The 16,053-nt window shown below is 39.3% G+C and overlaps 1 protein-coding gene across 1 annotated transcript in view; it reads right to left on the bottom strand.

Moving 5' to 3' along the window:
* DYNC2H1 (dynein cytoplasmic 2 heavy chain 1) overlaps positions 1–16,053 on the bottom strand; it is a 339,893-nt gene that overhangs the window by 65,511 nt on the left and 258,329 nt on the right. Inside the window, 1 exon segment of the mRNA XM_025465708.3 lies at positions 3,352–3,441. Within this exon segment, the coding sequence (XP_025321493.3) occupies positions 3,352–3,441 (90 nt within the window).

Genomic DNA, 16,053 nt, shown 5'->3' on the forward strand with positions numbered 1-16,053 from the left:
ATAAAATAAAAAAAAAATCAAAAAAAAAAAAAAAGACTGCTTCAGATTCTTTCTTCCTCTCCGTCTGCCCCCTCCCTTGCACACTGTCTTTCCCTCAAATAAATAAATAATCTTTAAAAAAACAGTTATTTTTTTAAAGATATTATTTATTTATTCATGAGATACACACAGAGAGAGGCAGAGTCATAGGCAGAGAGAGAAGCAGGCTCCATGCAGGGGAAGCCTGATGTGGGACTAGAATCACACCCTGAGCTCAAGCAGACACTCAGCCTGCTGAGCCACCCAGGCATCCCAAAAAATAGTTTAGATTGGTGTTGCTTATTTAGTTATCTTTACTTCCTGAAAACCCTTAAGGAGAAGTTTATATAACATGCTAACTGGTATTTATTAATTCCAGATATTGCTTAGATCTCCCCAGACTTCCAAGTTGCTAGAAGTTGATACAAGATTCTAACATAAGTAGGAAGGGTGGCAAATATGGTGGTATATATCAGCCAATAGTTTCAGTTAGGCCAAAAAAAAAAAAAAAAAAAAAATTTCTCGGTGGAGTTCACGCAGTCACTATAAATTTTAAAACAAGAGACACAGAACCTAAGCAGGAACTCATTCCTAACAACATAAGCATGAAAGCCTGCCACTGACACATGGCAATCCAAGTTTGGTCGGCAGTAACCTTCTGTGACCCAGCAGACTAAGACTCACCTTGCAAGCTTAACCTCCAAAATAATCTCATTTCCCTTCCTCACATTCTGTGATGGGTCGCCAAGGATCAAATATAATTCTTCAATAAAGTCTCGTGATTTGGTCCTGCCTGCCTCCCATGTCATCTCTGAACCCCTCTCCTCCTTGCTGGGTCCTCGTTGTGCTGTGCTTGGGGCCTCAGCTTCCTGGTCCCCCGGTGGGGTAGGGACTCCTACTGTTTGCCCCGAGGTACCCACTTCCTTTATGGCTTGCACAGTTGTTTATTCTGTTGTCTATCCTTTCTGAGAAACTGTAAGGATCGTTCCTTGGAACACAGTATATGCCTATTCTGTTTACCATTCCACACTGAGCAACCTCAGAAAAGTGTTGGGCACCAAGGCAGAACTGTTAAATGCGACAGTGCACAAATGTAAGACTTGTAAACCATGAGACAGGAACTGCATCAGTTGTAACCACTGTGACTCCAATGCTTCACTCAGAGCCGCCTTCAAGTAGCTGCTGGACAGCACCATGACTGAGTGAATCAATCACTCCAGGAACACTTCCCCTAGCCCAGCCAGGCCCCCAGGATTTGCATAACATCTCTGTAATGAACTGTAGAGGACACCCTCAGCAGCATGTTCTGTTCTCTCTGATGGTATGCCTCAGAATGAAATGCTCTAGGATGTTAAAGTATGGATGGCACTGAGCTCAAGCTGCTGAACTCACTCTCAGCATCATCACACCTTTTCAAAAAACTTGAAACTCCCATCGTCACACAGGATCACAGCAATACTGCTACGTGCTCGCCCCTTCCTTCCCCACCTGTGTGGCTACAGCATTCCTCCACATTCATATGCTGCTCCTGACTCTTACCTGGGACACACAGAAGACACCTGTGAAAACCCAATAGCTGAAAAGTGAATCCCAAACACTAAACGTTACCTTAGAAAGGTACATCACTGTACACTTATAACAACGAAAAAAATTAAAACAGGAAAACAAATAACTGAAAAGAACATATTCCTCAGGGGTGGTAAAAATGATAAAACTATTGTATATTAGAAGGACAGAAGTCCTTCTTCTCTGCCCTCTCTATCCTCCTCCCTCCATCTTCTGTCATTTGCTGATTATATCCTGGCACATGCACAGCAGAAAAACAGTCCTTGACTGGTTCTTCTCTACCTGCTGATTTTAATGTCATTTTCAGATCCAGTAATATTTTTCCTAAAATAATCCCACAATCCAGAGATTAGTTATATAAGAAGCCAGACAAACATTCCGACAAGTCTTGGCCCCTTTATAGGGTTCTCATTTGTAGACTGGCACGGATCTCATTTGTAGACTGGCACAGAAGACTACAAAGGGAGAGAGAGATGAAGACAGAGGAGTAAGGGAAGGACCCCTGGAGGAAGTGTCTACAGAGCTCAGAACACATGAAGTCAAGTGCGTATCTAAAGACATACCTTCACCACAAGATCAACTTCTTTCATATTAGAACAAAGATAATGAGGGAGGTTGAGACAAATATGGGTGGGAGACAAGAGTCAGACTTCTCAAAGGGTCACGTTTCATAGCCTGAATTTTCTCTATAAAATAAAATGGGAGGTTTTCAGCTAGGGGAAAGGAGGTGATGACAGAACGGCTTTCAGCAAAGGAACGAACAGTTGAAACAGCCATGGTGGCACACAAGGCAGTGCCAGGCCCCTTCCCATGCTGAACCCTCAGTATGTGGTGCCACTAGCTGAGCTCAGCAACTTGTGTATGGACCCAAGTTCAACCGTCTTTAGGAAGGATATAGTATGACGGAAAGTGAGTTAGGATAATGAAGATTCTGGAAAGAGAATGGTTAATGTTATGTGTCATGGATTCCAGGGTGAGTTAGGCAGGTTCAGGAAAGAGACAGACTGGGACAATTCTAAGCAGGAAGAGTCTAGAAAGTCTAATAACCCCATGAAAAAATTGGGAACGAAACATGCTTATGGTCAAAGAATGATATGTACGCTCCAGGGGTTCAGAGGCAGAGCAGTGATGAGTGATGACAAGGCTGAAGCTGTGGGCAGGCAGGTCCTCTGCTGAAACGAGCATGGATGGAGAGGGGTTGGTCTAGAAAGACTCCTAGGATTGCAATGATTGTGATAAAGAAGGCTGTTTGTGAGGTAGGTGCAATTGGCAGAGGGAGAGGGGAGTGAAACCACAGGAGTAGAGGTACGATGTGTGCACTGACTAACCAGTACCATTTGCTAATCCTCCAAAAAAAAAAATCACTATCATTCCTTATTCCATTCACTTTTCCTGCAAGTTACCTGGCTGGATCATTCTGAAAAAAGGTGATTTGTAAAAAGAAAAGATAGAAAAAAGGAGTTCCCCATGGGGAGGAGGACATGCTCTAAAGTCAATTGGTCACAGTTATGAATCACTATCAGTTACCAGATGACCACATATATTACAGGTGTATTCTTCTCTGAATTCTCAAAAGTTATGAAGTGCCACAGTGAGAAAAAAGTATTTTAAAAGAATGCTCTATCAACACTGATGACACAGAGAATGAATACATGATACTTTATGTACAATAGCATTTACACGGAATGCCAGCAAAGAAGCCATCTCAATATGCATGTCTATACCACTAGAGTCATACACGCCCACCACTAAATGATTTACTCTTACCTGGATGGCAAGGGCACGAGCTACGAGACCTCTGAGGTATTGTACGGGATCTTCTGGGCCTTCCCACTTGCTCTGCCATGCAAGAGGACACTGCAAGTTAAAAAGGAGCCAAATTAAGTTTACATATATAATATTTATACAAGAGACCTTTTAACATTAATGTGATGGGGAAAACATTTTGGCATAATCCACCTTATGTGTATCATGACGTTTATTTCTTTAAGATATGTATGTTTTTCTTTGATCACAATAGAAATGACAGAATGAATTAATCTGTTTCTCTAAAAGGAGATTTTTTTTTTAATAATTTGGCTATTATGGGTAATGCTGCTATAAACATCAGGTGCATGTATCCCTTCAAATCAGTATTTCTGTATCCTTTAGGTAAATACCTAGTAGTGCAGTTGCTGGGTTGTGGGGTAGTTCTAAATGTCCACTGACTGAAGAACATACAGTATATATACATGATAGAATACTACTCAGGCATCAAAAAGAATGAAATCTTGCCATTTGCAAGGAGGTGGACAGAGCTAGAGTGTACTATGCTAAAGGGAAATAGGTAAGTCAGAGACAAATACCAAATGATCTCACTCAGGCGGGATTTAAGAAAAACAGATGAACACAGGGGAAGGAGGGAAAAAAAGAAGAAAACAAAGCATAAGAGACTCAATGATAAGGAACAAACTAGTATTGCTGGAGGGAGGTGGGTGGGGAGTGGGCTATATGCGGGATGGGCATGGAGAGGCACTGGGTGTTGTGTGTAGGTGATGAATCACTAAATTCTACACCTGAAACCAGATTTACCATATATGTTAACTAAAATTTAAAATGAAACTTGAAATTTAAAAAAATAAGATTTTTTAAAATAAAAAATTTTGAAACAATAAACAAATATAAACTGGTATATACAAAGTAGCAAACCATGCTTTCTTAAAACAATACTTAGTACATAAAGAAATCAAATTAAATTTGATGAATTCATTTTATAAGTGGTAATTTTTTTTTAAACTATTGGCTCCTACAGAATTTCTTCAAACTCTACATAGAGAAGTATAATGGATTTTCATCCCCAAACCATGTATAATAAAAAGAGAAGAAATTTTTAAAAACTTACTCTAAATTAAGTAAATAAAACTATTCTAAAATAGTTATTTTAAATATCTGACCTTCTATTAACTGATATTCTCTATTAATACGTACTTCTTTATTGCACAATATTCTATAAGTTCATCCTCATACTATACCTTCTCTGTTGAGAGTTTGATGGATTTTCCAAATATTATATAAATATCCAAACTTCTAAAGTATAGTAAAATAGGGAGAAAACATCAATTTCATACCCCCAAACACTGATTATATAGCTGAGAAATGATGGTGTAGAATATATCAACAAGGCATGGAAAACAAAAATTGTAAGATAATGGAAATTTAGAGTGTATAAGCACCTTAGAAAACATCTGGTTCAATCATTTAGATGCATAAAGTAAACCTTCTTAGGAATATGACACAAAAGTGCCAGAGCAGTGCTTTGAACTAAGACAGGGGTGGTGATTTTAACACATGAGCCCAGAGTCTCCAACGCTTTTCCTGCTGAGACCAGAAGTGTGTGCTTGTCTTCGTAAAGAAGGGTCCTGTGAATACAGTAGCAGTGATGCTGTACCAGTTTCTAGCACCAGGCCATAAGAAATCTGTTGATTGTATTTCCTGTCTTTTGAGACTTTTGATCTTGGAACCCATCCACCATATTTTGAAGCCCAATTTTTGGAGAGGCCTATGTGCAGATGGATGGAGGCTTCTAGCTCTCAGCTAACATTAACTTGCTAGCCTAGCCATGTGAACAAGCTTTCTCCACCAAACCCTACCTACATTTAAGGCTTCTAAACTTAAAATAAATGAGTTTTTTTAGACAACATTTTAATCCAGTATGTTTTGGTGGAATTTGATATATGGCAAGATGACTGATGCAGAGTTTGGTATCTTCCCATTGAGAGATGAGGTCCATGTCCCTTGTACTTGAGTAAGAGGTTGGTGACAACTAGAATAGAATCAAGCATAAGTGATGCTGTATCAGATTCAGTTTTCAGGTCTAGGAATAACAAATTAGCAGCTTTCATTTTCAGTTTCTTGGGTGGTTTACTCTCAGAACCAAGATCTAATGTTGTAAGGAAGTGAAGTAGCCTGTATAGAGAGACTGACTGGAGGTGTCTGCACAAGGACCAACCATCTGTCCTGCTGAGCTCCCAGCCAACAATCAGCACAAACCTGCCACCCAAACTGCAAGTAGATCCTCCAGCTCCAAACTGAGCCCACTCAGCTGGTGTCACATGGAGCAGACACAGGTTCTCATTGTTATGCTGTCCTGTCTTAGAAAGAGAGCTTCTTTTCACAGTGTTTCGTACAATGTTATGTTACTGTATAGGGAACCTCCCTGCCACTTGGTATTCATGCCCTCATGAAGTCTCCTCACCTTGAGTTAGAACTGGTTTTGGTGACTTGATTCTAATGAAAGAATACACTAAGAATGATGGGATGCCACTTTCTGTGGCTTCTGCTGGCTTGCCCTCTCACTCTCCCTTCCCTGTGCTAGCTCTAAGGGAAAGTGTCATGCTGAGAGTTTCTGGATGAAGATGCCTGTGGAGCAAGGAACTGACATCAACATCAACAGTCCATAGGGACCAGAGGCCTACAGATGGCCAGGCTGTTAGTGCCCTTAGACGCTGTGATGATGGTGGCCCCAGACCCCAGACAACACCTGACCATAGGGTGCAGGAGACCTGAGCCTATATAGCTGAAATCATACCACGATTCTGGACATACAGAAACAGTGACACCATGAATTCTATTGTTTTGTTCCTTGAAGCTTTCAGGCAATTTACTGTGTAGCAATAGGTAACTGATGGTTACCAATATCAGTGTCAGTAGAAAACAGCCATTCCATTGATGTTAAAGCCCTTACTGTTCACCAGTTCAGCAGTTACTGTGCACAAGGCTGATTCTCAGGATATCCACAGGAGAAGCGGGGATACTGAAACTTTCTCATGAAAAGAAGAGCTGGTGGGCACCACCTCCCTCCTCCACAGAGCAGCCCACATACTCTGACACCAGTGGGAATAAGAACACTCTCCACCTATGTTGCTAATGTCATTGCACCTCCCCATGTGCTCCCCAGGGAATCTGCATCACAAGCCTCATTGTGTGCAAGCTGCACTGAGGGGGGCGAGGGGGGCCAGCGAGGCTGTGAAGTGGCTCCTACCCTGGGGAGAGGGACAACAGTCACATACACACCAGTTCCACTGCAGCCCCATCAGTGGGCTAGGGGTAGGCATCTGGTCTGACTGCAGCCCCTCCCCCCCCATGAAACCCCAGGGGACAACAGTGGGCAAGTGCCCTGTACTACCACAGCTCCAGAAAACATCTGGTCTGACCAGAAAATGAAAACAACAGTTCCACAATATGTATGCACTCCTATGTTCAATGCATCATTATCTACAATAACCAAGATATGGAACCTAAGTGCCCATCGATAGATGAATGGATAAGGAAGTTGTAACACACACACACACACACACACACACACACGAATATTACTCTACCCTAAAAAAGAATGAAGCTATTTGGGACATTATGGGTGAACCTAGAGGCTATGATGCTAAGTGAATTAAGTCAGAGAAAGACAACCGTATGATTTCACCTTTATGTAGAATCTAAAAAACAAACATTAGAAATCAGAAACAGACCCCTAAACAGAGAACTGATGGTTGCCAGAGGATAGGAGGTGGAGGGTGGCTGAAATGGGGGAAGGGGATTAAATGGTCCAATCTTAGTTATAAAATATATAAGACATGGCGATGCAAGGTACAGAATAAGGAATGTAATTACTAACCTGGTGACAATTTTGTATGGGGGGCAGCTAGATTTATCCTGGTGATCACTTTGTAATGCATGTAATTGGAAACCACTACATCGTACACACAAAACTATACTGTGTGTCAAGGAGAGTTCACTTAAGAATGTGTTATATGTCGTTTGAGTTTATATAAGAATGATTTCATCACGGAAGTCAGTAAAGGAAGAAGGTATTACGTTTTGAAAGCTGTGTTGGATTTTGACAAAGGCAGAAAGAACTGGAAGGAACATTTTAAGCTAATGTTCACTGGATGCTGTGCCACCAACTGTGCTGAGTGCTGTAGAGGTACCAATAATCCTTAGGAGCAAATACTGTTCTAACTTCCACATTACAGTGGAGACAGTGGATGCAGGGAAGGAAGAGCCTGCCCAGAACCACCGAGCAGGCAATGCCACACCCATGATGTGGCCCCTGGAACCTCACTCCAGAGTCCGGTTGTCCACATCATACTGCTGATTCTACCCTTCTCTTGTGCTTCACATACATTACACCATGTGAGGTTCAACACAAGACAATCATGAACTGGGGATTAAAACTATAATAATGGACGGATCCCTGGGTGGCTCAGCAGGTTTAGCACCTGCCTTTGGCCCAGGGCATGATCCTAGAGTCCCGGGATCGAGTCCCACGTCGGGCTCCCGGTGCATGAAGCCTGCTTCTCCCTCTGCCTGTGTCTCTGCCTCTCTCTCTCTCTGTGTCTCTAATGAATAAATAAATAAAATCTTAAACAAAATAAAATAAAACTATAATAATGGAGAAACTAAGGCTTGAAACAAGTTAATTTACCGGTTTTTAAAACTAAATGTTATACATCTGGAGCCCAAGTTTGAATCTAAATATAACCTCTTTTTATTACTTATCCTTTCCATAAAGATGTCACAGAAGCAGAGCAGCATAGGGGCCTGTCGTTCACTTCCTTCAAGCATTAATCAAGTTCATGGGTATTCAGCAAACTTGTATTAACAGCTGCTATGTGGCAGTCATTCCTTAGGTGCTTTAGACGTGAAGTGATAACATAATCCCTATTGATAACGGCCTGTGCGAGGTATGAACATGGACAAAAAAGGAGATACTGCAGTCCATACAGTAAGTTCTCTGAGGACAAGAAGTGTGCTCACTGAACACAGTGCGAGGGTCACCAAATCCCAACTGTGTATGAGGGCAAGAGTCAGGGAAGGCTTTCTGGTAGAATTAATGCCTGAGGTAAGTATTGAGAGGTAAGAGTCACACTCTGGTAAAGACAGACAGTAGGAAAAGGGAGGACAAATAATAAGGGAGACATGAGAAAATTGGGTTTATTAATTAGGTAAGGACAAGACCAGGAAGCTTTTTCAGAGTTTATACTAAGGAGTTGGAAAGCAATAAGACCAAATTAAACTTTAACCAGGCATGTGACACAATCTGATTTGAATTTTATAAAGATTACCCAGTAGACATGGGGAGAACAGGCATTCAGGGGATGGATGTGGTGGCAGGGAGGTGAGTTGGGGAGCTCCAGTACTGTTACAGGCCTGAAGAGTGAGGATCTCCATGAGGTCAGTACAAGGGTAACAACGGCAAGCCCGTCTGCAACACATTCTGGGGCAGACACTGTTCTAAGCATGTTATTCACATAGATACCTCTACACTTCAACACAACCCTCTAAGGGGGTTATAATTATTAGCCACATTCAGTGACTTGACCAAGAAAATACCGAATGACCAAATAAATATCCAAGAGTATTTAATATCTACAATTTCAATGTTTATTACATGAACTTTAAACACAGGTCCACTTTTAGTGACTCTTTCCTCTTCAATCTGATAACTCTAGTTATTAATCATAATTGCCAAACACTATTGTTCTACTAAGAAAAATGATGTGCTGATGTTCACCTGTGGGGGTGATGATGATAATCCATGATCAAGTTTTGGAAATACCTGAAAACTTCATTTGATTCAAGCTTATAGTAGTTTCCAAAACTGGGAGACAGCCTTGTAGCCACTATTTATTTCATATACCAGAAGTTGCAATGAGATGTTATAGTGTGTGTGGGGGGAAAGTATTCAGTTTAAAATGTTTTTTAGAAAAAGGGGGAAAAGAAAAAGAAAAAAAGAAATTGATAGGACTCCAAGATGGCAGAGAAGCAGGAAACCTTAGTTTCATTTAGTCCCAGGAATTCAGCTGGGTAGCTATCAAATCATTCTGAAAACCTGTGAACTCAGCCAGAAATCTAAGAATAGCTACAACTCTACAAATAGAAAGCAATCACTTTCTGTAAGAATGACAAGATGGAAAAACTCACCTCAGAAAAGCGAACAAGAGGCAGTACTGACTGCCAGAGGCCTAATCAGTATGAATATAAATAAAATGTCAGAACTAAAGTTCAGAATAATGATTATAAAGATAATAGCTGGGCTTGATAAGAGCATAGAAGACACTAGAAAATCCTTTTCTGGAGAAATAAAAGAACTAAAATCAAATCAAATCAAAATCAAAAAGACTATTAATGAGATGCAATAAAAATTGGAGGCTCTAACTGCTAGGATGAATGAGGCAGAAAAAAGAATCAGTAATGTAGAAGGCAAAATGATGGAGAATAAAGAAGCTGAGAAACAGAGAGATACACAACTACTGATCATGGGAGAAGAATTCGAGGGATAAGTGATACCATAAAACAAAACAATATTAAAAGTAATTGGGATTTCAGATGAGGAAGGAGAGAGAGAGGGACAGAAGATATACTGGAGCAAATTATAGCAGAGAGCTTCCCTAAGCTGGGGAAGGAAACACACAGTGCAGGAAGCACAGAGAATGCCCCCTCAAAATCAATAAAAATACGTCAACACCTTGACATGTAATAGTGAAGCTTACAAATGTTAAAGAGAAAATCTTGAAGACAGCTCAGGACAAAAGCCGCATAACCTACAAGAGTAGAAACATTAGGACTGGCAGCAAACCTATCAACAGAACCCAGCAGGCCAGAAAGGACTGACATAATATATTCAAGGTGCTAAGTGAAAAAATATGTAGCCAAGAATACTTTAATCAGGTATGATGTCATTCAAGATAGAAGGAGAGATAAAAAGCTTCCAGGACAAAGAGAAACTAAAAGAATTTGTGATCACTAAACCAGCCCTGTAAGAAATATTCAAAGAAATCCTTTAAGAGAAGAGAGAGCCCAAACTAACACAGACCAGAAAGGAACAGAGGCAAGCTACAGAAATAGTGACTCTACAGGTAATACAATGGCACTAAATTCACATCATTCAATAGTTACTCCAAATGTAAATGGGCTAAATGCACCAATCAAAGACAAAAGGATATCAGAGTGGCTAAAAGCAAGACCCATAGATATGCTATCTGCAGGAGACACATTTTAGACCCAAAGACAACTCCAAGTTGAAAGTGAGGGCGTGAAGAACCATTTATCATGCTAATGGACTTCAAAAGAAAGCTGGAGTGGTAATCCTTATATCGGACAAATTATATTTTAAACCAGAGACCGTTGTCAAGAGATGAAGAAAGACATTATATCATAATTAAAGGGCCTATGCAATAAGATCTAACAATTGTAAATATTTATGCCCCTAACATGGGAGCAGCCAATTATGTAAACCAATTAGTGACAAAAGAAATACATCAATAATAATACAGTAATAGTATGATAATAACAATAACAGTACAGAAGGTTAACACCCTACTCATTGCAATGGACAGATCATCTAAGCAGAAGATCAACAAGGAAACAAAGGCGTTCAATGACACAGTGAACCAGATGAACTTCACAGATATAGTTTCTTTTGCTATCATATAAAATTCTAGGTAATTGTGCTTCATGTGCTTAAGAACCCAGACTCCTGCCCCATCGTTCCTTTTCAACCCTTCCTCATGGCAAGATGGCATTTGCCATCTGCATTTGAGTGACCAGAAAGGAGTCAAGGGGAAGATAAAGATGTGCCAGGATCCCGGAATCACGACCTGAATCAAAGGCAGACACACTCAACCACTGAGCCACCTAGGTGCCCCTCAATGTATTTTTATAGGTCTCAAATGATTTTGGTAATAAAGTTGGAAACAATTAAATTTCAACTGTGAATAAATAAATAAATACCCTGTGTTTAAAAAAAAAAAAAAAAGCATAGCATTCCATCCTAAAGCAACAGAATATACATTGTTCTCAGGTGCACATGGAACATTATCCGGAAGAGATCACATACTGGGTCACAGATCAGGTCTCAATGGGTACCAAAAGATTAGGATAATTTCCTGCATATTTTCAGACCACAGTGCTTTGAAATGGCAACTCAACTACAAGAGGAAATTTGGAAAGAACTCAAAAACATGGAGGCTAAAGAGCATCCCACTAAAGAATTAATGGGTCAACCAGGAAATTAAATAAAAATTTAAAAAATTCCTGGAAACAAATGAAAATGAAAACACTAAAAAAAATAAAAAATAATAAAAAAGAAAATGAAAACACTACTCTTAAGAACCTTTGGGATGCAGCACAGGTGGTCTGAAGAGGGAAATATACAGCAATAACAAGCCTTACAAGAAAGGTCTCAAAAACACAACATTATAACTAAATTAGGAGCTGGAGAAAGAACAGAAAATAAACCTGAAATTTAGCAGAAGAAGAGAATAAAGATTAGAGCAGAAATCAACAAAATAGAAACCAAAAGAAAAGTATAACAGATCAACAAAACTAGGAGCTGGTTCTTTAAAAGAGTTAATAGGATCAATAAACCCCTGACCAGACTTATCAAAAAAGAGAAGAGAAAGAACCCAAGTAAATAAAACCATGAACAAAAGAGGAGAGATCACAACCAACACCAAAGAAATATAACCAATTATAAGAACATATTATAAGCAACTATATGCCAACAAATTACACAATCTGGAAGTAATGGATGCATTTCTAGAAATGTATAAACTACCAAAACTGAAACAGGAAGAAACAGAAGACCTGAAAAGACCCATAACCAGCAAGGAATTGAAGCAGTCATCAAAAATCTCCCAACAAACAGAAGTCCAGGGCCAGATGGCTTCTCAGGGGAATTCTACCAAACATTTAAAGAAGAATTAATACCTATTCTTCTAAAGCTGTTTCAAACAATAGAAATGGAAGGAAAACTTCCAAACTCGTTCTATAAGGCCAGCATTACTTTGATTCCCAAACCAAAGACTCCACCAAAAAGAATTACAGACCAATATCCCTGATGAACATGGATGCAAAAACTCTCACCAAGATACTAGCCAACCGGATCCAACAGTACATTAAAGGGATTATTCACCACAACCAAGTAGGATTTATTTCTGGCTGTAAGGGTGGTTCAACACCCACAAATCAATGTGATACACCACATTAATAAAAGAAAGGAAAAGAACTTCTCAATAAATGCAAAGTACAGTATCATTTCTTTTTTTTTTTTATGATAGTCACACAGAGAGAGAGAGAGAGAGAAAGAGAAAGAGAGAGAAAGAGACACAGGCAGAGGGAGAAGCAGGCTCCATGCACCAAGAGCCCGATGTGGGATTCGATCCCGGGCCTCCAGGATCGCGCCCTGGGCCAAAGGCAGGCGCTAAACCGCTGCGCCACCCAGGGATCCCTCATTTCTTGATTAGAACTCTTCACAGTGTAGGGATAGAGGGAACATATCTCAATATCATAAAAGCCATATATGAATACCCCACAGCAACTATCATTCTCAATGGGGAAAAACTGAGAGCTATTCCCCTAAGGTCAGGAACACAAGAGGGATGTCCACTCTCACCACTGCTATTCAACATAGTACTAGAAGTTCTTGCCTCAGCAATCAGACAACAAAAAGAAATAAAAGTTATCCAAACTGGCAAAGAAGTCAAACTCTCAGTCTTTGCAGATGACATGATACTCTATGTGGAAAACCCAAAAGACTCCACCAAAAAAACTGCTAGAACTCATACAACGATTCAGCAAAGTAGGATATAAAGTCAATGCACAGAAATCAGTGGCATTTCTATACACTAACCATGAGACTGAAGAAAGAGAAATCAAGGAATCAATCCCATTTACAATTGCACCCCAAACCATAGATACCTAGGAATAAACCTAAACAAAGAGGTAAAGGATCTGTACTCTAAAGAGTAGGGAATGAAAGAAATCGAGGAAGACAGAGACAGAAAAACATTGCGTGCTCATTGTTAAAATGTCTATGTACAGTATGATTCAACAATTCTATATATTACTCAGTGCTCATCTAGATAATTGTACTCTTCATCCCCTTTATCCATTTCACTCATCCCCCCCACCCCTCCCCTTTAGCAACCACCATTTTGTTCTCTGTATTTAGAGACTTTTTGTGTGTCTCATTTTCCCTTTGCTTTTCCCTCATTTCCCTTTTGTTTCTTGAATTCCACACTTGAGTGAAATCATGGGGTATTTCTCTCTCTCTGACTTACTTCACTTAGAGGAGTATACCTGTTAGGTTCTTCTATGTCGTTGCCAATGGCACAATTTTATCCTTTTTATGACTAATATTCCATCATACACACACATGCCTTCTTTATCCATTCATCTGCAGATAAATTGCTTTTTTATACCATACACAAAAATAAAATGAAAATTGATTAAATACCTAAATGTGAGACCTGAAACCATAACAACTGTAGAATAAAACAGTGATTTATTTGATACTGGCAATAGAAAACTTTTTTCTAGATATTAACCCTCTCAGGCAAGGGAAACAAAAGCCAAATTAAACTATTGGGACTACACCAAAATAAAAAGCTTTTACACAGAAAAGGAAACAGTCAATGAAACTAAAAGGCTCCATTTGGAAATGATTTGATAAGGGACTAACATTCAAAATATATAAAGGACTTATATAGCTTAAAACCAAAAATATCAAACTGAGCAGAGGACCTGGATAGACGTATATCCAAAGAAGACATCCAGATGGCTAACAGACACATCAAAAGATGCTCAACATCACACATCATCAGGAAAATGCAAATCAAAGCCACATGAGATCCCACCTCACACCTGTCAGAATGGCTACAGTTAAAAACACAAGAAATAACAGTGTTGATGTGGGTATGGAGAAAAAGGAACCCTTGTGCACTGTTGGGAATGTAAACTGGTGCAGCCACTGTGTACAATAGCATGAACGTTCTTCAAAAAATGAAAAACAGAATTAACATATGATCTAGTAATTCCACTACTGGGTATTTATTCAAAGAAAATGAGGGACGCCTGGGTGGCTCAGTGGTTGAGCGCCTGCCATTAGCCCAGGGCATGATCCCGGTCCTGGGATTGAGGGCCGCATCGGGCTCCTTTCGTGGAGCCTACTTCTCCCTCTGCCTGTGTCTCTGCCTCTCTCTCTCCATGTCTCTCATGAATAAGTAAATAAAATCTTTTAAAAAAATGAAAACACAAATTTGAAAAGATATATGTACCCCTATGTTTATTGCAGCATTTACAGTAGCCAAGATAGGGAAGCAAATAAAGACAGATTTCCTTTTTCCTTTCCAGTCAGTATGCTTTCTTTTCCTAAACATGTTGGGCTAGCTAGGACCTTCAGTGCAATGCTGAATGCATGTAGTGAGAGTGGACCTCATTGTCTTATTCCTGATCTTAGGGAGAAAGCATTCAGTCCTTTACTATTAGGTTAGCTACACCTTTTTCAGGATGCCATTTATCTGGTTGACAAGGTCCATTACTCTAATCCCAAATGGCTGAAAGGTTTTATCATGACTGGATGGTGACTTTGGTCTAATGCCCTTTCTGTATCTCCTGAGATAATCATATAGTATTTATTAGTTTATTAAAATGATAAATAACATTGTTTTTTAAATTCACCCTAACATATCCTTCGAAAAAAACCCACTTAGTCAGAATGTATTATCCATTTTTATATTTTGTTTAACTTAATTTCTTAATATCTTGTTAAGAAGTTCTGGGTCTATGTTGAAAAAGAAAATTTATCTGTAGATTTCCTTTATTATGACATCTTTGTTAGCTTTTACTATCAGGCAATGCTAATCTTGGTAAGTACAGGGAAATATTGCTGCCTCTTCTATTTTTTCTGGAAGGGTTTACACAGAGTTAGTATTATTTCTTCCTTAAATATTTATTAGATTTTGGCAGTGAATTCTAGGAGCTTTCTTCCCCACAAGGGAAGGTTGGTAACAAATTCAAATTCTTTAATAGACAGTATAGGATATCTATTTCTTCTTGAATGAGCTTTAGTAGTTTGTATCTTTCAAGAAATTCATACATTTCATCAAAATTGTTGAATTTATGAGCATAAAGTTGTTATAAAATATCCCATTATACTTTTAATGTCTGTAGAAACTCTAGTGATGTCCTTTGTCTTATTCCTAACACTGGTAACTTCTGAGTTTTCTCTTTATTTCCTCATCTTTCTTTAGGATGATTTACATAAAGCTTATATTTTCTTTCTTTTTTTTTTTTTTTAATTTTTATTTATTTATGATAGTCACAGAGAGAGAGAGAGAGGCAGAGACATAGGCAGAGGGAGAAGCAGGCTCCATGCACTGGGAGCCCGACGTGGGACTCGATCCCGGGTCTCCAGGATCGCGCCCTGGGCCAAAGGCAGGCGCTAAACCGCTGCGCCACCCAGGGATCCCTATATTTTCATCTTATGTCCTATATTGCCTTTTATTTGTAACTCTGTGATATTATTTTATTTTTATGGGTTGCTCTAGGATTTATAGTACACACCTTTACCTTACTACAGTCTACCTTCAAAAAACAATAAATGTTAAGTGATATTAATAAAACTCCAAATGATATTAATAAAACTTCACA

This window comes from Canis lupus, chromosome 5 (genome assembly GCF_003254725.2).
Source record: "Canis lupus dingo isolate Sandy chromosome 5, ASM325472v2, whole genome shotgun sequence".
Taxonomy (NCBI): Eukaryota; Metazoa; Chordata; class Mammalia; order Carnivora; family Canidae; genus Canis; species Canis lupus.